Here is a 22,058-nt window from a genome sequence, read left to right as displayed (position 1 = left end):
GGCGTTGAGATAGAACGCTAGGAGTTTTCACAGAGTCAAGACTGACCTCCAGAATATCTTTTAACTAGAAGGAAGAATGCAAGTGGCAGTGAAAGAGAAAGGCTGAGAAATTTCCTGGCCAATGAGGAAGCAGTGGGGCAGGCAGGGAATTACTGCCGGGTAGGAGTCCGCTGCCTGGGGCGGGGGAGGGGAGGGCAGGGGAGTGGGGGGGGGAGGTGGGACGGCGGCAGTAGCTGCTGGAGTAGGAGGCCATGCTCCAAACAAAACCTTGCCCGGGCTGCAGCTCAGATACCCTGAAGTGTGTCCAGCCTATGCAGCGTGCAGTGGCGCACGACCATCTCTAGCCTCCAGCGGGTACCCCCTTCCCAGGCAGGTTCTGAACACACACCCCCACCCCAGCCTCCAGCCCACGCGTGCAGCTGGGAGCACACGTGGTGACCTGCCTGGGGCCGGCTCCCCAGCTCCGGCTCCTCCTCCCTCCAGCTCTCGCTCGGCTTTCTGCAGTATCACGTGTAGCCGCGCCGGGTGCAGGATGGCGGCGGCGGCCGCGGCGGCAGCAGCGGTGGGTGTCAGGCTCCGGGATTGCTGCAGCCGGGGCGCCGTACTTCTGCTCTTCTTTTCGCTGTCCCCTCGGCCCCCGGCCGCTGCTGCCTGGCTGCTGGGTCTGCGGCCTGAAGACACTGCTGGAGGCCGCGTGTCGCTGGAGGGGGGCACCCTGCGTGCGGCCGAAGGCACCAGCTTCCTCCTGCGCGTCTATTTCCAGCCGGGGCCCGCGGCCCCCGCCACGCCAGTGCCCGCACCCACTGTGTCCCCGGGGGAGAACAGCACTGGCGACTGGGCCCCGCGGCTCGTGTTCATCGAGGAGCCCCCGGGCGGGAGCGGAGCGGCGCCCAGCGCGGTCCCCACGCGCCCCCCGGGCCCGCAGCGCTGCCGGGAACAGAGCGACTGGGCATCGGACGTGGAGGTCCTGGGGCCCCTGCGGCCCGGGGGCGTGGCAGGCTCGGCCCTGGTCCAGGTGCGGGTGCGAGAGCTGCGCAAGGGCGAGGCGGAGCGCAGCCGCGCGGGCGGTGGCGGGAAGCTCTTCTCGCTGTGCGCCTGGGATGGGCGCGCTTGGCACCACCACGGCGCTGCCGGTGGCTTCCTGCTGCGCGTCCGCCCGCGGCCCTACGGCCCGGGTGGGGACCTGCTGCCGCCCGCGTGGCTGCGGGCGCTCGGAGCGCTCCTGCTGCTGGCCCTGTCCGCCCTGTTCAGCGGCTTGCGCCTGAGCCTGCTGTCGCTGGACCCGGTGGAGTTACGGGTGCTGCGGAACAGTGGCTCGGCCGCCGAGCAGGAGCAGGCACGCCGCGTGCAGGCCGTGCGCGGCAGGGGGACCCATCTGCTCTGCACCCTGCTCCTGGGCCAAGCCGGAGCCAATGCCGCCCTGGCCGGCTGGCTGTATGCCTCTCTGCCGCCCGGCGTCGGGGGCACCGGGGAGGACTACAGCGAGGCGGGCATCCACTTCCCGTGGCTGCCAGCGCTCGTGTGCACAGGCGCCGTGTTCCTGGGAGCCGAGATCTGCCCCTACTCGGTGTGTTCGCGACACGGGCTGGCCATCGCCTCCCACAGCGTGTGTCTGACCCGGCTCTTGATGGCGGCCGCCTTCCCCGTGTGCTACCCACTGGGCCGCCTGCTGGACTGGGCACTGCGCCAGGAGATCAGCACCTTCTACACGCGGGAGAAACTGCTGGAGACGCTGCGGGCTGCGGACCCTTACAGCGACCTGGTGAAGGAGGAGCTCAACATCATCCAGGGCGCCCTGGAGCTGCGCACCAAGGTGGTGGAGGAGGTGCTGACCCCTCTTGGGGACTGCTTCATGCTGCGTTCGGACGCGGTGCTCGACTTCGCCACTGTATCCGAGATCCTTCGCAGTGGCTACACTCGCATCCCAGTGTACGAGGGCGACCAGCGGCACAATATTGTGGACATTCTGTTTGTCAAGGACTTGGCCTTCGTAGACCCTGACGACTGCACCCCACTCCTCACTGTCACCCGCTTCTACAACCGGCCCCTGCACTGCGTCTTCAATGATACTCGGCTGGACACGGTGCTGGAGGAGTTTAAAAAGGGTGCGTAGTGATCCTTCTCCTTCCCCAACTCCTATCCTTACAAGGTATTGGTTGCCCTTTCACAGCCAGCCATCTGAGGCTTCAGGTACCCAAAGTAAATTCTCTGATCTATCATGCCAAAATCTCAAGGAAGGTTCTACCGGTTGGCTTCCTGGGTATGTCCTTCCCACTTCTTCCTTCCTTGCATCTTGACCAAGCCATTGGTCTCTTCCACTCTACCTGGCTTACAGATACACCATATTCCTCATTGATCTTCCCCAACCAGTAACTTCTTCTGGGGCTACCAAGTGCCAGTAATTGTGTAGGCTGGACTGGGGATAACCCTTGGAAGTTACTGCATAGCTCCCCACCTATTACAGGGGCGCCTCTACAGGTTCCCATAACAAGCAGCCTTTGCTTCTAACCCCTCCAAGCGCTGGAAGCTCACCGTTTCCAGAACAAACAAACTCTAGTTGCTGGACAGCTCCAACTGCTGACAATGCCTTCCTTCCAGGGAGAGGAAATGAATGCCTGGAGAGCCCGCTAGTTCTGCCCTTTGAGTCAGGTAGCATAAGCACTAGATTCATTAGACATTCATCCCTACATATAACTTACCATATGCTAATTGTTTGACACACAAAATACCCATGTTGATGACTAAAAGTTGGATAAGACAGTGGAGTCCTTGTACTTCTGAAATAGGGTGTATCTGGACTGGAGGAACTATTTCTGCAGAGAGGAGACTCTAAAAAAACAAGCATATCCAAATGAATGGGGTTTCCTTCTGCACAGTCACCGTATGTTCTGGACCCCCATCCCTCAAGCTTGATGTCATTAACAAGCTACATGACCTGTTGACTTCATGTCTGGGGTTTGTCTTTGAAAATGACCTTCTGGGGCTGAATACAAATCCACTCAAGATAAATCAGCCTGGATACTTTAGAGTCAACCCTTTTGCATCTAGTTTGACTGTACCTCTAGTTCACCATACCGGGCCCAGAGCAGCCCTGGTTGTTCTTGAAAATAAAAATCTACCTCTGAGAGTCACCATTGAGAGCGTGGAAAAGACTCTCACAGACCCAAAAGCAATTCCAGACATAGTTTGAGAACAGTGATGTGGTTAGAATAAGTGCAGATCTTTCCAGAATGGCTATAGTCAAGGAGGCACTCATCTGTACATATGAGTTGACATGTTTATGAAGAACAAACAAAAATCAATGTCCTAACTTTAGAATTAGGCTTCAAGCATAAGTTTCCCTGTGATGAACAGGACTCTTATTTGATTGTGCATTTTTGTTAGTCAAAAATTCAATCTACAGGCTGGTGGAGTGGCTCAAGTGGTAGAGGACCTGCTTAGCAAGCATGAGGCCCTGAGTTCAAAGGCCAGTACCACCAAAAAAAAAAAACCTCATTAACTTATCACCATAGATGCTCTTTAGGACGTGGGATACATGGAGAAATCTGGGGTCTTCCTCCTGACACAGTATTTTGAAGTCATGTTATATATCAAAACATAGCCTGGGAAAGGGGAAAAAAAAATCCCAAAGCTTGGGGATTTTGGAGAGAGAACAGCCTTAGACTTTGTGTTGGTATTATGAGAAGGGGAGGGAAATTGTGAATATGGCACTTATTTTAGCCCAGTTTGGGGTATTGTCTGCCCTTAATCCTTGCACTAATAGTTCCCACTGCTCTCAGGGGTTCATGCATCAATTATTAGCATTATGCTTATGTTGGGTGGACCCTACAGAAGCAGGGTCTTGGATATGTGCATGAAACCCATGAAAAATCTGTGTCAATGTGCTGGGGCTGCCATAACAAAACATCACAGAGTGCGTGGCTTAAACAACAGATATGTGTCTTTTCACAGTTCTGGAGGCTGGAAGTCCACTATCAAGGTGTCAGCATGTTTGGTTTCTTCTAGACCTTTCTACTTGGCTTGCACCTTCTTACTGTGTCTTGCCACGGTCTTGCCTTTGTGCACTGCATCCTCATTGTGTCTTTGTGGGTTCAAATTTTTCCTCCTCTTACGAGGACAGTAGTCAGATTGGAATAGGGACCAATCTAATAGCCTCATTTTAACATAATCATCTCTTACATGTGATAGTTAAAGCAGAGAGTAGTTAAATGTGGCCAGAAAACATTTTAAGGACACTCCTGTGAACTCATTCATTTAGTGTTTTTTGAGCATCTGTAGGTTTTAGGCAACAGTGGAGATGAGAGTGCCACCAAGAAGTTAACAGTTCATAGGGCGAAGAAGCAGGAATTGTTGTATTGACCTCTGTGTCCTCAGTGCCTTGCACAGTGGTCAGCACATAGTATATTGTTCCAAAAAAATGATGTTGATCGGAAATGAGTCCCTGTTCAGACTTCTAAATCTGGTCTGAAACAAGCCTATAAGTGTTCTATTAATAGTCTGTCATTATTAGGTAGATGACTAACAAGAAGTAGGCCTTTACAGTGAACACTATGTCCTTCCAGGCCTTGCCACTTCCTCCATGTGCAGTCCCTGAACCAGCAGCAAAAGTTTCACCTGCTTGGTTATTACCAATTTAAAATTTCTTGTCTAGCCCTAAATCCACTAAATGAAAATCTGCCTTTTTATTTTGTTTTTTTGAGACAAGGTCTCATTATGCAGTGAAGGCTGGCCTCAAACTCCCTATGTAGCCCAGGCCAGCCTTGAACTCACAATCCTGCCTCAGCCTCCTGAGTACTGGGATTATAGGTATGATCTACCACACCTGGTAAAAATCTGCATTTTAACAAGGCCTCAGGTGGCTGGTGTCTATATTAAAATTTGAGAAGTATTACCTTCAGAGAACCATTATTAACAGTGCTTGTTATATCTACTTAGGGTAGACTATAAAGAACAATTAACAAGGAGGTTGTATCAGTCTCCAATTAACAGTGGTTTATTTCCATAAGTTAGGTTTGCATAACTCTTTCTTTCTTTTTTTTCAGTACTGGGGTTTAAACTTGGGGCCTTGCACTTGCTAGGCAGGCATGCTACCACTTGAGCCACATTTCCAGTCCCTTTTACTTTACTTATTTTTCAAATAGGGTCTTGCATTTATGCCTGGGCTGGTTTGGACAGTGATCCTATTTGTACTTCCTGTGTAGTATAGCTAGGATAACAGGTGTATACCTGTTATCTCACCCAGCTATGGGTTGAGATGGGTCTCTCAAACTTTTTGGCTGATCTGGCTTCAAATCATGATCCTCCAGATCTTCCCCCTGAGTATCAGGGATTACAAATGTGAGCCACTGGGCCTGACTTATTTGTATAACTGCTTTTCTTTACCTTTAAAAATAACTTTCTAAGCAAGTCTTTAATAGCTTTTCCATTTTCCTCACTTCCTTGCATCTCAAGTAACCACCTAAACAAACCCCTTAGGAGGTGAAAGAGGAAAATGATTGTATTTATTAATAGGAGCAAAGTTACCATTAGTTGACTGACAGCTCTACCAGGCACCATGCCAAGCTCTCTACATATTCAGAACAACCCTCCTGGGTAGGTATTATTAACTCCATTTTACAGATGAAGAAATAAAAGCTCAGATCAATAACATGACTTCCTCAACTTTCTATAACTAGTAAGTGACGTAAGTGACTGAACTGTGATGGAACTGTAGAACCCCAAAGCCTCATGCCCCAAACCCCTCCTCCAGCCTATTCCTCTGTCCTGGAATTCCTACCACCCACAGGTGTCAAAGCTGACCTTTCATCTTTGACTTGGTGATTCACTTGAGTTTCTGTGGGTTAGAAATGTAGCTATAATAATTATAATAATTGCTAACATGTATCTTGCACTATACAAAACATTTCTATTTACCATTTGTCATCTGATCCTTGAAACAAGTCTGTAGTTGCAGAAGGTGACCCTAAGCCTCAGAAGAGTTCTTTGGCCTGCCTAAGATTATCACCACTCAGGCAGTATATTCCAAGACCCAGGTTCAAATCTGATCACATGCCTCCAAATGCTTCGTCCATACGGAATTTTTTACTTGGTGTATATTAATCATACACAGTAAGGGGTTTCATTATGACATTTCCATACATGCATACAGTGTACTGCATTACTCCCTCCTATCCACCTTCCCTTTACCGTTTCCTTTACCTTTCTAGTAGTCCCCCTGTGTTTTCATGACCTAGGGTTTGGTTTTTTGCTCCCCTTCCCCTAGCTTCCGCAAATGAGAGGAAAAGAAGCAATACTTATCCTTGTGGGACTGACTTATTCCACTTAACACAGTCATCTCCAGTTCCATCCATTTTCCAGCTCCATATGGGATTTTATCTCTATAGCTCTTAAGAGTTGCAAGTGTTTAGCAGTAGGGTAAAGGAAAATGGCCTTTCTGGTTGGAATGCTAGCTTCACAAAAGGGAATAGTATTTCTCCCCACTGGACTGTGAGTTCCTTAAGGGTAGAAAACTAGTCTTATTTAGTTTGTATTCTCAGAACAAGCACAGGGTCCACCATGGTTAGGGGTATAATTAGACACACTTACTGAGTAAGTGGTTTTAAATAGCTAACTGTTCAAGTCAGGTGACTCCTAAATACATAATAATTAATGCTGTTCCACTGACCACAAAAAAAATATCTTGTCTTCTTCCAAGGACGCTATGCCTCTCCTTCCTGTTTCCCAGCCTAAAAACTGCTCTCCTTCATCACTCTCCCCTTATCCTATTAATTGTTACCTTAGTCTGCTCAGGCCAACATAAAAAAAAAAAGTACTGTAGACTGGGTGCCTTAAACAACAAAAATTAATTTTCTCACAGTTCTAGAGGCTGAAAGTCCCAGATCAAGGTTCTGGTACCCCCCCCCCACCCCGCAATTCCTGGCTTTCAAATGGCAGCCTTCTCTCTGTGTCTGAGCATAGCCTTTCCTCAGGGCAAGTGCAGAGAAAACAAGACAGTTGGGTCTGTCCTCTTCTTAAAAGACACAAATTCTGTTGTTTTGGGGCCTATGTTTATTACTTCATTTAACCTTAACTACTTCTTTAAAGGCTCCCTTGGGTGTCAGGGCTTCAGCATATGAATTTTGCAGGAACTCACCCATTCACTCCATAACAATAACCAAAGTCCAGTCATTGAAATCACCAATTATCAATAGTGCATCTAGATTATTTCATGAACCTATGCTTAGTTTATTCCACTATATTCCACTTGGGTTATTCATTGAGTTTATTCAACACACAGTAGAAAATACCACCACCTAGGTCCCTGTCAACATGGAGGTTTCATTCTAATGCAAGAGGAAGAAATTAAACAAGTAAAGGGCAGGGAACAAAGATCAAGTGGAAGAGTGCTTCTCTAGCATGAATAAAACCTTGGGTTCAATCCCCAGTATCACACATACACAAAAGGAAATTAAGAGCACAAACTTGGGTACCATACTACCTGGGTTGATACTGGTCTCACGCAAGTTACTTAACTGTATCTATCTTATCAGCTGTAAAATGAAGGTAATACTATTTACTCATAAGATTTTCAAAATATTAAGACTAGTGCATTATAATGCTTATTCAGTATCTGTCATTATTATAAATGCCAAGTGTTAGCTATGCTTATTAGATATAACCTATTATTTAGTTGTAAAAATTCCTCCTAAGAAGTTATGCTTCTTCAAATCTTTGTCTCCTCAAACCTGTCCTCTCCACTGCCACTAAAATAATCTCCAGTAATGACATCCCTGCTTAAAACTCTTCTGCAGCTTCCACTGTGCACAGGATAAAGTCTAAACTGGGAATGAGGCTGGCAGTGCCATCATGACCCGCTGCCCACAGGCCCCTCCAGCTTCATTGCTCCCCACTTCCTACCCTGGCTTTAGGCACCCCCACTCTTGAACTTCACAGCTGTACCATGCTGTTTCTTATCTTTGTCCCTTTGGTTTGCTGTATTCTTGTCAGAAACATGCGTGGCCTTCCTAATCCAGCACCAGCAACTCTTTTTAACACTCAGCTCAGGGACCACCCCCTGAGCTCTGGAAGCTTTCCCTGTAAACTTCAATTTTGGCCAGTCTCATTGTTCTGTGTATGTAGCTCTATTGTCAAACTAACAAGGTATATGATGGCATTTGTTTAGAAGACCCCCTCATCTAACCCTGCATCTGCAGGGTAAAATTGTCTTTATCTGTCTTTGTAGCCTTAGCACCTGCAGTGAATATGACATTTAGCAAATAATTTTCTTTCTTTCTTTTCTTTTTTTTTGGAGACAAGATCTCACTATGTAGCCTCAGCTGGACTTGAACTCACAATCTTCCTGCCTCAGTCTCCTGAGTGTTAGGATTACAGGTGTGCACCACCATGCCCAGTTTAGTAAATTTTTACTGAATGTTTCTTGAAAGACTGAATGTATGCCTGGAGGCGCTAAACTATAACATCACAGAAGGGATCTACAGAGCTCTAGTAAATGAACCCTTAATTATTGGCAGCCCAATCATTTTGGACTATACAGCAGGATAAATCAAACTTTAAGTGCTAGAGAAAAAGTGCTGCATAAATAGTCTCTCTGCTTCTTTAGGTATGTCTGTTGGTCACAACAATTCCTTGTCAATGTTCATCTGCTTTGAACACAAAAGGAAGTAGAAGAGATACATGCATTGGGTATATAAGATACAAGTCCTCCTAAAAACCTAGAGCTTCGTGCAGGAATAATACTCCCCTCTGCAAGCTAGAAGGGAGGCTAGACTCACCTTTCTCATGACTTCCAGTGATATTACAATTTACAAATCATGCCTCAAAATATATCTACATAAACCATTAAAGCAAAAGTGCTCTAATAGAAATACAAAAATGCAGTGGGAGTGTGGAGGACAGAGTAACTGTGATTAGGTGCTATACTTTGCTTTTATAAAATTTTTGCTGGAGTTTATAAGTTTCTGTACTTCACACAGGAAAGTGTTAAATACAGAACAGTAGAAAAAAGAAAGAATGACAGTCTTTTGAAGATAATCATCTCTCTATCATGAAATAATAGGTCTTAATATTTTATTAAAGTATATTGCAATAATAACAACCTTAATCAAATTCTTTTTTGTTGAGGGGTTGGGGGCAGTTCTGGGGTTTGAACTCAGGGGGCCTCACATTTGCTACATAGGTGTTTTATAACTTGAGCCACTGTGGGGGTACTAGAGTTTAAAGTCAGGGCCTTGCACTTGCTAGGCAAGCACTCTACCACTTGAGCCATGCATCCAGCCCTTGAATTCTTAAAAAGAAAATAAAGAGGGAAAACCCATGGTCCTGCCATCATCCACAAGTCAAATTCTCTATTATATTCCCTAGAGTGATTATCTGATATGATGTTATTATTTTTATCTTTATGATGATATTAGTTTCTTCAGAGTTGAGCTCTGTGATTTGGGAAGCCTAATTTATAAAATGGAGCCTTTTAGACTTATTGCGCTAAACTTCTAAAATTTATTCCTCCAGTAGATTGTTTGTAGGAGAAAACCAGCCCTGTGTAAACAACAAGGGGAAGGAATAAAACTGTTCTGAGTGAAGGGCCTCGGGGCAATACAGTGCTGATAGTTAACTCCATTAAACAATGAGTTAGAAACATCGTCTTCCCAAACGAAAGACATCTCAACCCACGTATACTGGGTCACTCTACCTGTAGACCCGCATGGCTCTAAAATGGCTTATTACAGTTTTTATACTCAGTCTTCACCCATTCATTGATTCATTCAAATATTTTTGAACTCTACTTTGAAGGAGGCACTATATTAGGCCCTGGGTAATACAGTGGTGACCAGGACAGACATTGACCAGCCATTATGGAGTCAAAAAGTACCCTCTTCCATATTGGATCTTCCTGCAAAGCGTCTGTTGCCTAAAGTATCTCCATCCGTCCATATTGTGTCATGGCCAGACACAATATAACTTCATTAATGATAATCTAGTGAAAAAAAAATCAGTGTTTTAATTTACATCCCAAATTCTTCTGTGAGCTATTTTAGCAGGAAGAATAATCCTTCTATTGCTAAATTCTATTTTTAGAAAACCTTCAAAGCATTAATTGTATATTTTTTGCCTCCCAGAAAGGAAAATAAAATGTTCTTTTCACTCAGAGTTACATTTCACTGATAAAATTAGATATCACATGATTTAAAATGTGTTAAACATTGCTAAATAATTAGTAAGATTTAGAATGAGGTATTTACCTTCTAAACAGTAGGCAAAGCACAACCTATGATATACCAGGAGGAAAAAAAAGGAAAGAAGGAAAAATGAAAATAATCACACAAGATGGCAAAATTCTAGGTTTTTTCCTTTCTTGAAATTTTTCATTATGATTATTAAAATTTTGTTCTGCAATATCCTTTTTTTTTTTTTACAGCCCAACAAAAGAAGTTAACAACAGAATCTGTGCTGGAAGGGGCATTAAAAACCTGAGAGAGAATCTAATTCATGCTTTTTTCTTTTTTTAGATTTAGCTTTCCTTGCCAAGCCAGGCTTCATTGTCAGACTATCTTTTTATCTAATCTAAATCCCACAGGCTGCAGTTAAATTCTGTTTCCTCTTTTTATCATCTTTCTTGAGTTCCCTTTTATTTGAAAACTACTGTAGCTCACCTCAATTCCATGTTTTAACCCCATGTATTTGGTTGTGCTTCGAGCTTCCTTAAGGCATTTGGGTTTCTCAGATGAGGGGCTAAGGGCTTTCCTAGCACTGTCCTCAGCTGATTTACCTCCTGGCCACGTTTGAGGACCCCTGAACCTTCCATAACACCTCTCAGTCCTGTTTTATTTTCTACTGTATATTCCTTTCTAGATTGAGATTCTTTTCTCCCTTCCTTCCATGAATTGATGGGGCATTGTTCTATGTCAGGCCTGTGCTATGCACTAGGGATACAGAAGCTAGATGGACATATGACTCCTGGCCTCCTGAGGCTTGCAATCTAATGTGCAACTAACACACAATTACAAACAGGTGATAAGCGGTTTGAAGAAAAAGTATAGGAATTCTGAGAGCAAATACTAGAAGACCCTGACTTGCTCTTGTGGGTAAGGATAGACTCTCCCTCCCCAAGTGGTATTTGAGCTAACCCCTAAAGGATGATGGGAAGGAGTTCATCAGAGCACAAACTGTCTGGAACACAACTGACAAGCAAAGGCTGTGCAGAAGGAGAGCCAGTGGGGGGTACCAGGTGGGGTTTCTGGGCTGTGTTATATCCATGAGGGAAAGCCCTCTGCCAGCTGACCTTCCCTCTGCCCCCTGTGACTGTCAATGTCTAGGCAGCTCAGCTCAGTAGCATTCACTGTGCCACCAGGGCTCTGGTAGGAAGGAAGGGAGGAAGGGCTCTGGTGGAAAGGGTGATGCATGGCAGCCTGGGGCACAGGCAAGGGCATCCAAAAAACATACATCTGTGGGTGAAAAGGGCAAGAAGTAATGCCCTGGATGATCTGGGAAAGCTCTGAGGAAGTCTGGTTTCACCTTGGCCTTGAACAAAGGAGAGGCACTGTAATCAGCAATTAGGAAGCGAAAGAGCAGTTCAGCTGAGGCAGGAAGCCTGAGCTAGAAAAAGAAAGACAGAACTGAAGCTGACACTCCATTTGAGTGCTGCGTAAGCAATTATCATAGTGCTGCTTTTCTTCCAGCAAAATGAGGAACAAGGCAGAATAAAGTATTTCTCAAACATAATTTTTATTCCCTTCAAATGCCAAAGCAGTGTGTTTTAACCATTTTTGACGGTGATATTTCTAAAATGTCTTATACCCATTCCTGCCTCCCTTAGCAAAGGATCCTAAATATATCTTAATCTTCTTGATGACGCAGGATTGTGGTCATGAGAACGTAGTTATTTTATGTTGCATTATAAATCAGCTCTCTGTGCACTTTTTACATTTTTCTCTATCCTCCGGTTGTCAGCTGTTAGGAGTCTGCCTCAGTCAAATCCTGCCCGACCATACTCTTCACAAAACCATTCCTTCTCTGTCCATCTCACTTACAGCTTCTATTTAACTGAGAAACCAAGTTAAAGATGCGTTGTGAGAACCATGTGCCTGCCATACAGCAAGCTGCAGTGCACATCGGTTGAATAAGTGATTAATTAGGCTTTCACTGGGAGCCTAAGGTGTGGGACAAGTGGTGGTGCCCAAGGAACCCAGGACAGTTCCTTCGGGGACCTGATTTAAAGCTGTGCAGAGTCAGACCTCCAGATAACGGGTTGTTCTGCTATTTTTACAGTGTTGCTTAGCAAGCCAGACTGCCAACTGGCTGAGATTCTAGAGACTAACAACTATTTTTCATGCCCTAGTGGTGCTGTTACCATGGCACTCTGCACGACATGGTTGGCTTTTTTATAATTGTCTTTCAGTGGCTTGAGAAATTTTTTGGTGATAAAGGTGTTGATTATTCTTATTTCTGATAAAGTAGAGCAAGACAATGATTAAAAAAAGTGCAGCTCTTTATTTTTTAATTTTTAAGCAGAAAAAGAGATGCTTGTTTTTCCAAGTTAGGGTGGTTGATGCAGGATTATAGGTGTTTGTCTTCCTGATTTGGTGGAAAATGATTGGTTGTATAGATGCAAAACCACCTAGCATGTGTCAGGGTAGCTTTTTATCATTTCATCCCAATGGAGTTCTTCAATTTTAAGATACAAATATTATGAGTTCACAACTCTTTGTAAGTACAAAGAGTTGTAAATACAAAGAGCTGTAATTGTTAGCACTATTACAATGCTAGTATACCATTTATCATTGAAAAAAACTGTAAAATCAAACTTTTCCCTTTTTGGGGGAGGCGGGGTATTTGGTTTCTTGACACAGAGTCTCACTCTGTAGCCCAGGCTGGCATGGTACTCTCAATCCTCCAGCCTCATCCTCCCAAGTGCTGAGATTATAGGTGTACTACCAAACCCAGAAGTCAAACATTTTGCTGCCTGGTACTATTGCATAGAATTTTAGAGCCAGAAAAGGAACCTAGGAGAGCATCTGATCCCAACCTTTAATTTTAAGGTTGAGAAAACTGAATCCAGAAAAAATAAATAATAGAAATAGTAATGAAAATCCCTCAGAGCCACAAAGCCTTTATATTTGTAAAGATCTTTTCAAAACGGTAACTCATTATGCTCTCTGTGACTATGAGGTCAGGATTTTTTTTTAATCCCCATTTTCCTGTATGAGACACCTGGGATCCTGAGACTCGAATGCCCTGCTCAATGTTAGTGACAGAGGTAGAACCAGAACCCACATTTGTGACTCACTGCCTCTGTCTGGGGAGCCACAGAGTCTGGACTTAGGTCTCAGGTTTCTGTTCATTAGCTGTGTGAGTGAGGCAAGTCATGCTGACGATCTTCTTCTTAAAAGGGGAACAGTGATACTGCACTGAAAGATCTCTGTGAAGACTAAAGATAATTTCTGCACAGCAGTTGAGAAAGTCCGCCAATTGCCTTACACCTCCCTGATCTAGTTAAATGAGTTATATCTGGTTAGTCATCTTGTGTATTAAGTCCTTTCTCTGATTCAGCCCATGGCAAGAAGAAAACAAAATTGAGAGCTGTTGACTATTGAATAAAGCTCGAGACCAAAATTGAGGTGGGGAAGGTTTCTTGTCAGTTAGATTTTGGTTTGTTCCCCCATCTCTGTCCTTCCTAGGATATCTTAGGCAAAGTTTTTAAAAATAACATGATCATATAAACAAACATTATAGTCATAAACAAAACTCCTCAAAACTCCAAGCAAGCCACTAAATAAATTCTCAGTCTACACATTGGAAGGGTTGTACTAGAAGGCAGGAGTTTTGTGAGAAAGTGGGATTGTGACTCTGCCTCTCCAGTTCAAAGTCTGTCACTCCCTTATTCACTCACTAGTGAGGTGCTAGGCTCTTGGTGCTTTTCTTGCAAGCTCTGGGCATTTACAAAATTTGTGCCTATTGGTCTTTACACATCAAAGACAGTAAACTTGAAATGTGGAGTTCACATTGCTAAAAAGAGCATAAGCTAAGGAGGCAGACAGACCTAGTGTTGCTTCCTGGCTTCATCGTGTACTAACAGTTGGTCTTGGATAAGTCACTTTATTTTTCTGAGTCTCAGTTTCCTTGTCTACATATTAGTAACAACAATCCCCATTTTGCAGCTATGCCATGAAGACCACAGGTAATGCAGATATTTGCAGTTACCACCATGGCAAAAACTAGAAAATGGAATGAATTGTGGCCTACGCCCACAGGAGTCAGCTTGGCTTAAGTCAGAACCAGTACAGAGAAGATTGGAATCAATGGAGGCTGTTTTCACCTGGGATGAGAACCGTCAAAAGGCTGGGGTTTGGTGTCATCTCAGGTGTCTAGCTTACTTTAGATAGAGCCCTTGAGAACCCACATTTCTCTTCCCATGGACTAGCCTTCTTTGGCATTAGCCTGTAGGCCAGAACTAAGTGATCTGCTAGGTGACCAAAGCCGGTCCTTATTTGCCTTTCAGTGTAATTTCCCCATATCTGAATTTGGCTGTTGGCTCAAGAATGACCCCATCTGCCAAAACTTAGCCAGTCACTCTGGGTCACCATGACAGTTTTTAAACAGGGGTCTTGGTATATTTAGCCTGAGCCTGAAAAGAGTCAAACTGGCCTTACAGGGAGCTTCCAAGACCAGCTCCATGTTTGAAGGGCCATGGGTTAAATGCCCAATTCTGTTTAGTTGAGTTTTGAATTCTTCCACAAATCCTAGCTAAAGTGAGTCTTATTCAGTTCCCTGGATTAAAATTTTGACTCCACCATTTATTAGCTGGTGAATTATTTTCTGAATGGGGGATGAGCACAATATGTTATGATAGAATACTGGAAAACAAGGCAAAAGTATATACCAAAAACTCACGGGATCCGGAATACCAGGAAGAATTCAGAAATGATCCTCCCTGGTAACTGGTACATATTATTGAGACAAGAAGTAACTGCACAAATGCATTATTTGGGGGACAAGTCACCTGGATGTAGTGTATAAAATGGACTAGAGTTAGAAAAAAACAAAAGAGTATTGACCTGGATGTTAGTGCAACCATCCGGGATGGGATAAAGGCATGGGAAAAAGGACTGTGTATGGTTGCAGTTGGAAGGAGGGAAAATCTCCAGCATTTCATTACTTCTGGATGCTCCTTCTCAGTCTCCTTTACTGGTTCACCCTGTATCATATCCACTGGTGTATCCTCAGCACCAGGAATAATGCCTGCCCATATCAGATACTCAAACATTCAGTGCATGTATGTTGCATTTCTCTAACCTCTAAATGTTGAGGTGATCAGGACTCACCAACAGTGAGAGGTCAGTAACAGATCTCTTCTGTGTCTGTTCTCATTCCTTTGGTTATTTCAGTAATTCTCCCAAAGATATCATCAACCTGAACAAGACTTGTTTTTCCACCTGCCACTTGACATCTCCATTGGAAATCTAAATAGCTTTCTATCAAGTCTCTCTGCTTCCACCTCTGCCCACATTGTGTCGGGTGAGACAAAGTCTGGCTGTGTAGCCCACACTAGGTTGGAACTTGAAGCCCTTCTCCCTCAGCCTCCTGAGTGCTGGGATTATAGGCATTTGTCACCATGCCTGGCTACAGTTGCTTTTTTTATGTCACTTAGGGTAAGAGTCAATGTCCTTATAAAGGCCTTCCAGGCTCTATTATATCTACAGCTCCCCACCCTTCACCTCCTTGACCTTGATGCCCCTAACTGTCCTCTTCCTACACTGTACAACCACCACATTGGCCTCCTCGTCATCCTTTGAGAATATCATTTACACTCCAGGCTCAGGGCCTTTGCATCTTGTTCTGCAAAGATATCCTCTACATGTCCATGGGGCTCCCTAATGATAATTCAGATGATAATTCAGACACATTTTCATGAATCACCTTTTCCTGCCTCTCATACCTAAATTATAACATCTGCTCATACCAACACTCCCTCATCACTCTTCCCTGCTTTGCTTTCCCCTAGGGCATTCTGCTGTTTACCTTCAATATTTATTTGGTTTATGGTCTCTTTTTTCCCACTTAACAAGAGGATAGTTTGCAGAAGGAAAATGTTCTTACCCATTGTGTACATGGCTGCATATCTAGCACCTGGAAGAGTGCTTGGCACATAGTAGGCATTCAATAAATACTTATTGAAAGAGTGAAGGAGGAAGAATTGAAAGAGTGGGGACTTTTGCTAAATAGAACCAAAGGAAAAGAAGGTACAAGATGACTTGGGTTCTGACTCTGGGTAGGTGGAAGGTTGATGGTGCCACTTACTGTAGTGAAGAGGAGGAAGAACAGGCATAGTGGGTCTGGAAGATCAGAAGGTCCTAGTTGGGAAAATGATTTTGACAAAACAAAGGGACAGCTCAGACAGATGTCTGAAGATGAAAGTTCAAAATGGACACTGATGTTGAGATAGAAATCTAGTTCTCAGAAAAGAAGTAATAGTGATATTAAAGTGATGGGCTGATAAAAGCGAGAGCACACAAGGGAGGGGTGAGGATAGGTAAGACACCTAAAAAATTAGCTAGCATTTGTTGCCCTTAACGCAGAGAAACTAAAGCAGATACCTTAAAAGCAACTGAGGCCAATAGGAAAAGGGGACCAGGAACTAGAGAAAAGGTGAGATCAAAAAAGAATTAACCTAGAAGGAAATCAATGTGAGTCAATGCCCTGTATAGCTATCCTTATCTCAACCAGCAAAACCCTTGTTCCTTCCTATTATTGCTTATACTCTCTCTACAACAAAATTAGAGTTAAAGGCAAAATAGTTTCTGCTGGGTATTGAGGGGTGGAGGGGAGAGGGAGGGGGCGGAGTGGGTGGTAAGGGAGGGAGTGGAGGCAGGGGGGAGAAATGACCCAAGCCTTGTATGCACATATGAATAATAAAAGAAAAAAATAAATAAAATAAAGTGATGGGCTGTGCTGGGAGCTCTGATGCGAGGAGGAGGAGAGCTGCATCATGGGATGCAGCAGAAGAGCTTACTGCAATAGCCCATTAGAATCACGTTAAGTTTTAACCATCCCATCCCAATGCCTGACCACATCACCCTATGACATCAGAATTTCTGTGGGTGAGACATAGTCATTAATAGATTTTAAAGCTCCCTGGGTAATTCCAACATGCAGCCAGGATTGAGAATCTCTGAGATAATCTTTAAGATATATTTATCTTAAGTGAGGGTAAAATAAAGAATTCACAATGGAATCAGGAAATATCAGTCATTAAGGATAGGAAGAAAACCAAGGAGTCTTGGCCAGTTCTGGATCACCTGGACAGCTTACTATTGTAGGTTGTCTGGATGCTACCTCAGGATCCAAGATCCTGATTCTATAGGTCAGAAGTGGGGACCCACAGCAAGTGCCCAAGGTAAGAAAGGAGAGGTACTCTGGACTGTCTGCCAAATTAATTAAAAAAAGAAAAGCTTCAGGATCACCAGAAAGACCACAGCAAAAGTCACTGTATTTTACAAGATGAAGGTCATAAGTGAGGCAGAAACCATAAAACGATTTCTGCTGTCCTTAGTTCTCTTATTTCCAAGCAATATGCACGTCTAGCTTCTTCTTTTTTTTTTTAACTTGGGAACAATTACCTTACCAGAATGCTGTAGCTATTTTTAAAAGGGAGAAGAATCAAATCAATTATTTGCTTTTTCTTTCAAGGCATAGGAAGTATTGGTAACAGGGTCCTTGAGAGCTCTCTGTGGGATATGCCCAAACCATCTAGAGCAGATGAGAATATATTTACTAAAGACCCTTGAAGGATATTTCAACATCTTCAAATACAAAAATAGAGTATAAATGCCGTCACTGCCTAACTTTCTGTCTCTTTAAACAGGGCTTTCACCTTCAGCAGTATTGAAACTTGGAGCTCAATAAATCTTTTAGAGGGATCAGGAGGCTGTCTTGTGTCTTATGTATTGTAGAATGTTTAGCCTTGTTCCTGGTTTCTACCTACTAAATGTCAACCCTCAAGATGTGACAACCAAAATTGTCTCCAGACATTTCCAAATGTTTCTGGAGGGGTATAAGACACCCCCCCCCAGTGGAGAACCACACTTTAAAAGCAATGTCTGAAAGTAAAGCTATCCTTCTAAGAAGTCTGCCCTCTGCTTCGGGATATGTCAATGCCAGGTGGTGATAGAACCTTACTCAGAGAATTATTAACCAGTACTAAGAGCACCATTTGAATTCTTGGGTCAATAGAAAAACGAGTTTGACTTTCAGGAGTAGGAAATTTAAATGACCTCATCATACATGCCAAGAGCCTAATTGTGTGGTAACTCAAACCTGCCTCAGATGTGATTGGTTTATAAGCCAAAAGAGGCCCCTTCCCAACCCCAGCACTAAAAGTCACCAAGTGCTTTCTGCTCCATGTCACAAAAATACTATTACCACCCATGTCATATAAGAGAAAGCATTACTCAGCTTGCCTCTCCATCTACCCTTTATTTCAGAAGGTTCTTTTCTATCTGTTTGTGAATACTTAATATTTTATGAACCTTTAACTGGGTCCCTTAAAGGACTAGGATTTGCCAGACAAATCAGTACTTGTCTCCCTTCCTTACACATCATCAGACTTATAACTAGAGTGACACCTAAACCAGTGTCTTTAAAACATTAACCAGCATTGAAACAATTCCTAAAGGTTATGAAGCCACAGATCAATGTGCTGCACACCCAGAGATTCTGATTCACCAGATCTGGAATGGGAGTTGAGAATTTGCCTTTCCATCTAGTGATACTGTTGCTGCTGGTCCAGAGATCACACCTTGAGAACCAAAACAATGATGTTCATCTTTGGTCGTACATTAGAATCACCTGGGAACATTTTAAGTTACTGATGCTGTGACCCCACCCCAAACCAATCTCTTGGTGTGGGATCCAGCCTATAGAATGTATTTGAAGCTTCCCTGGTGACTATAATGTACAAGCCAGCATTGAAAGCCTTTGAACTAGGTGAAATGCATTCCAAAGCATTGAAGTGAAGAGTCTTTCTAATGGTGCTATTTTGTAGAGGAAAGATGGATCACCAATAAATATCACTTATGCTAAAGAAGTGTGACTCAAACCCCTGAAGCTTCATTGAGTATTGCTTCTCCAGTTCCAACAGAAAACATCCTAATGTTGTGCTCCAAACGTTGTGGTCAAGCCATAGGTACTTGTTCTCTACTTTGTGTCTCTTTGGGATGTAGGCAGCATTGGTACTAGAGATGGCAAATCAGAGATGGGGGAAGGCTTGAAGGGAGCAAACTTCAAGGAGAGTTAAAGAGCCCACAGCTGCTAGAAATCAAGAAAAACCAAGTGTCAGCAAGCCAATGCATCAGGACAGGGTTGGGCTTCTATGGAGGCTGGACACCAGGAGCATGTCATGGATTCAAAGCAGATGCAGAGAGTCTGTAGTTACCAGTTTAGAAGTAGGACACCAGTGAGCCAGAGTAAAATATGCTTTTTTACAACCTAGAGACAGATGTAGCCTTCAGTTTTAGAAAGTGCATTGCCATAAAATCCACTGTTTCTTTACCTTTCAGTTTAGCCCAGAGGTCTCCCATCTGTTTGGTCAGTGCCATGGTAGTATGCTTAAGGGACATGTGAAAATGCTGCATGAAGTAGCATTTGAGAGTTTTCTATTTAAAGAATTATCTCTTGCTTCTGCTATGACTTAATGTGATACAGAATGCCCTTGGACTTAGCAGGCTTAAAGTTTGTCACTTTGACTATTTTTAGAGACTGGAAGGGCAATTCTGCCAGGGTCCCACTGCTTTGGACATGACTACAGGTGCACAGAGCAAACCACTTAGCTTAGTCTACTCATCTACATCTGCAGCTTGGCATGGCTTTGCTGTTCTGCACATGTCATCTCGTTTCCAGGGATGGCCCCAAAGGAATACTACTCCCCCCACCCCCCAAGGAATATGGAGAGGACAATTTCATTAAAGTTGAAGTTAACTTGTTTAAGAATATGACATGTGTCTCAGATTCTAGAGGAAGCTGGCACCCTACTGAATCACTTCTGATTCACACAGTGAGATTCAAGAAGTTGTCAAGAGCATCTCACCAACTCCAGCACTCTTCAGTACTCTGTATAAAGCCTCTTGACAAACTGGGAAGTTCTACATAAATGGTAGTGATAATCCATCATTACTGACCTAAATTATTTCACAGTCTACTTTTCTAGAGAGTTGAACTGTTTCCAGTTTTCAGCTATCATGAATAATGTTTGCCACAGGTTTTCATTTCTTTAGGAGTGAAATTTGCTGGATCATATAATAATTAATTTTATGTTTAATATTTTGAAGAACTGCCATAATTCCACTAGCAATGACTGAGGGTCCCAGTTTTTCTACATCCTCCCTAACATTTGCTATTTTCTTTTTTATTGTAGCCTCCTCATGGATAGGAAGTGGTATCTCATCCACATTTTTATTTGAATCCCTAATGATGATGATATCTAGCGTCTTCTCACAATTATAAATCTTCCTTGCAGAAATATGTATGAAATCCTTTGTTCACTTTTTTAGTTGAGTTGTCTGTTCATAAGTTGTGATATTTCTTTGATGGATCACACTATTTTCTTCCTTTTTTGGGTTGTCTTTTCAATTTCTTGATATATAGGCATTTCTAATTTTGGCAAAGTCCATTTTATCTATTTTTTTTCTTGATTGATTGTGCTTTTGGTGTCCTAGCTAAGAAATCATTGCTTACTCTAAGGTCACAAGTCTTATTCCCGTATTTTCTTCTGAGAGTTTTATCATTTCCATGCTTGCATTTAGGTGTTTGATCCATTTTAAGTTCCTTTTTATGTGTGTAATGGCAGGTAGAAAGCGAGCTTCATTCTTCTCCATGTAGCTATCCAGTTTTCAGCCACTAGCCATTGAGTTCGTGATGTTGAGTATCTTTTCATGTACAATGAACCATTGTGTATCTTCCCCAGAGAAATGTCCATTCAAATCCTTTGCTCACTTTTTTGTGGGGTATTGGGAATGGGGTCTCACTATATTGCCCAGATTGGTCTTATGTGAGCTCAAGAGATCTTTCTGCCTCAGCCCAATTAGTAGCTGGGACTATGTGCATGAACCACCACACCTCACCATGATGACATGCTGGTATTAGTCTAGATTCGAAGGAAACAGAGATAAATAAGTCATTGCTGTTGCCCCTCAGGGGTCTTATCTTCCTGGTAGAGGAATCACATAGAAATAGAAAATGACAGCCTGGTGAAATAATGTGTGTGTAATACCTGGCATTGTGCCGGGTCACTACAGCATGTGGTAAATGTGACTTCTATAATAGTAATAGTAATAGTCATAGGCATTGCTATGTTCTAATAACTGTCAGCAGAGAGGTGTGCACAAGGTGCTGTGGCAGAAAGGAAGGAGTGACTAACTTTTCCGTGTCTCCAATTGGCTTCACTTGAGCCTATACAACACTCCTGGGGGCCAGGAGGGATGTTGGGATAGGGCTCTGAAAGGCCAGCTTTTTTGAGAGAGGAAGGACCTTAGATATGTGTATCATGAGAGCAACTGGTGTCAGCTTAGAGCAAGGTTATATGATTGCCAATCCCTGACTGTCATCCTCCCGCTCCTGCCTCCCCCATTCCAGGCTACACCTAAAAAAGGCTTGGTTCCTTTTTTTAATTTGTAGAGCTCTACCAGCTGTGAAGAGAATCTTTTTTTCTCACTTTATTTAATTTTTTAATTCCTTTTTTATTGGCAGATATTAATCATACAAAATAATGGATTTCATTGTGACATTTTTATATGCATGCATTACATACCTTGATCATATTCACCCTTTTAGAGGGAAACTTTTTTTTATTAGCACATAACAGTTGTACAGGGGGATACATTACAATATGTGCTCACAATATATCTTAATTAAGTTCACTGCCTCCACTGTTCTCCCTTATCTCCCCTCCCCCACTTCTTTGAAAAATTTCAACAGATTTCATTATTCTATTTGCATACATGAATACAAAATAGATCCATTATATTCACCTTTCTAGAGGGAATCTTAAAGGCTGATTATAAAAGATTTCT

At 43.4% G+C, this 22,058-nt stretch overlaps 1 protein-coding gene across 3 annotated transcripts in view; it reads left to right on the top strand.

The window, feature by feature from the left end:
- The first annotated feature begins 250 nt into the window (after positions 1-250).
- The window catches only part of Cnnm1 (cyclin and CBS domain divalent metal cation transport mediator 1), a 53,282-nt gene continuing 31,474 nt past the window's right edge, over positions 251-22,058 (top strand). For 2 of the 3 annotated variants that reach the window (XM_020181188.2, XM_020181187.2), the window contains exon 1: positions 253-2,105. In XM_020181188.2, coding sequence (XP_020036777.1) covers positions 533-2,105 — 1,573 coding nt within the window. In that variant the 5' untranslated portion in view covers positions 253-532. Of the gene's footprint in view, positions 2,106-22,058 lie in introns of all 3 variants that reach the window. The other variant, XM_074078552.1, reaches the window with a different exon arrangement.

The sequence above is a fragment of the Castor canadensis genome, chromosome 7 (genome assembly GCF_047511655.1).
Source record: "Castor canadensis chromosome 7, mCasCan1.hap1v2, whole genome shotgun sequence".
Taxonomy (NCBI): Eukaryota; Metazoa; Chordata; class Mammalia; order Rodentia; family Castoridae; genus Castor; species Castor canadensis.
The sequence above is the reverse complement of the archived record's forward strand: the minus strand, read 5'-3'. Positions and strand labels throughout refer to the sequence as shown.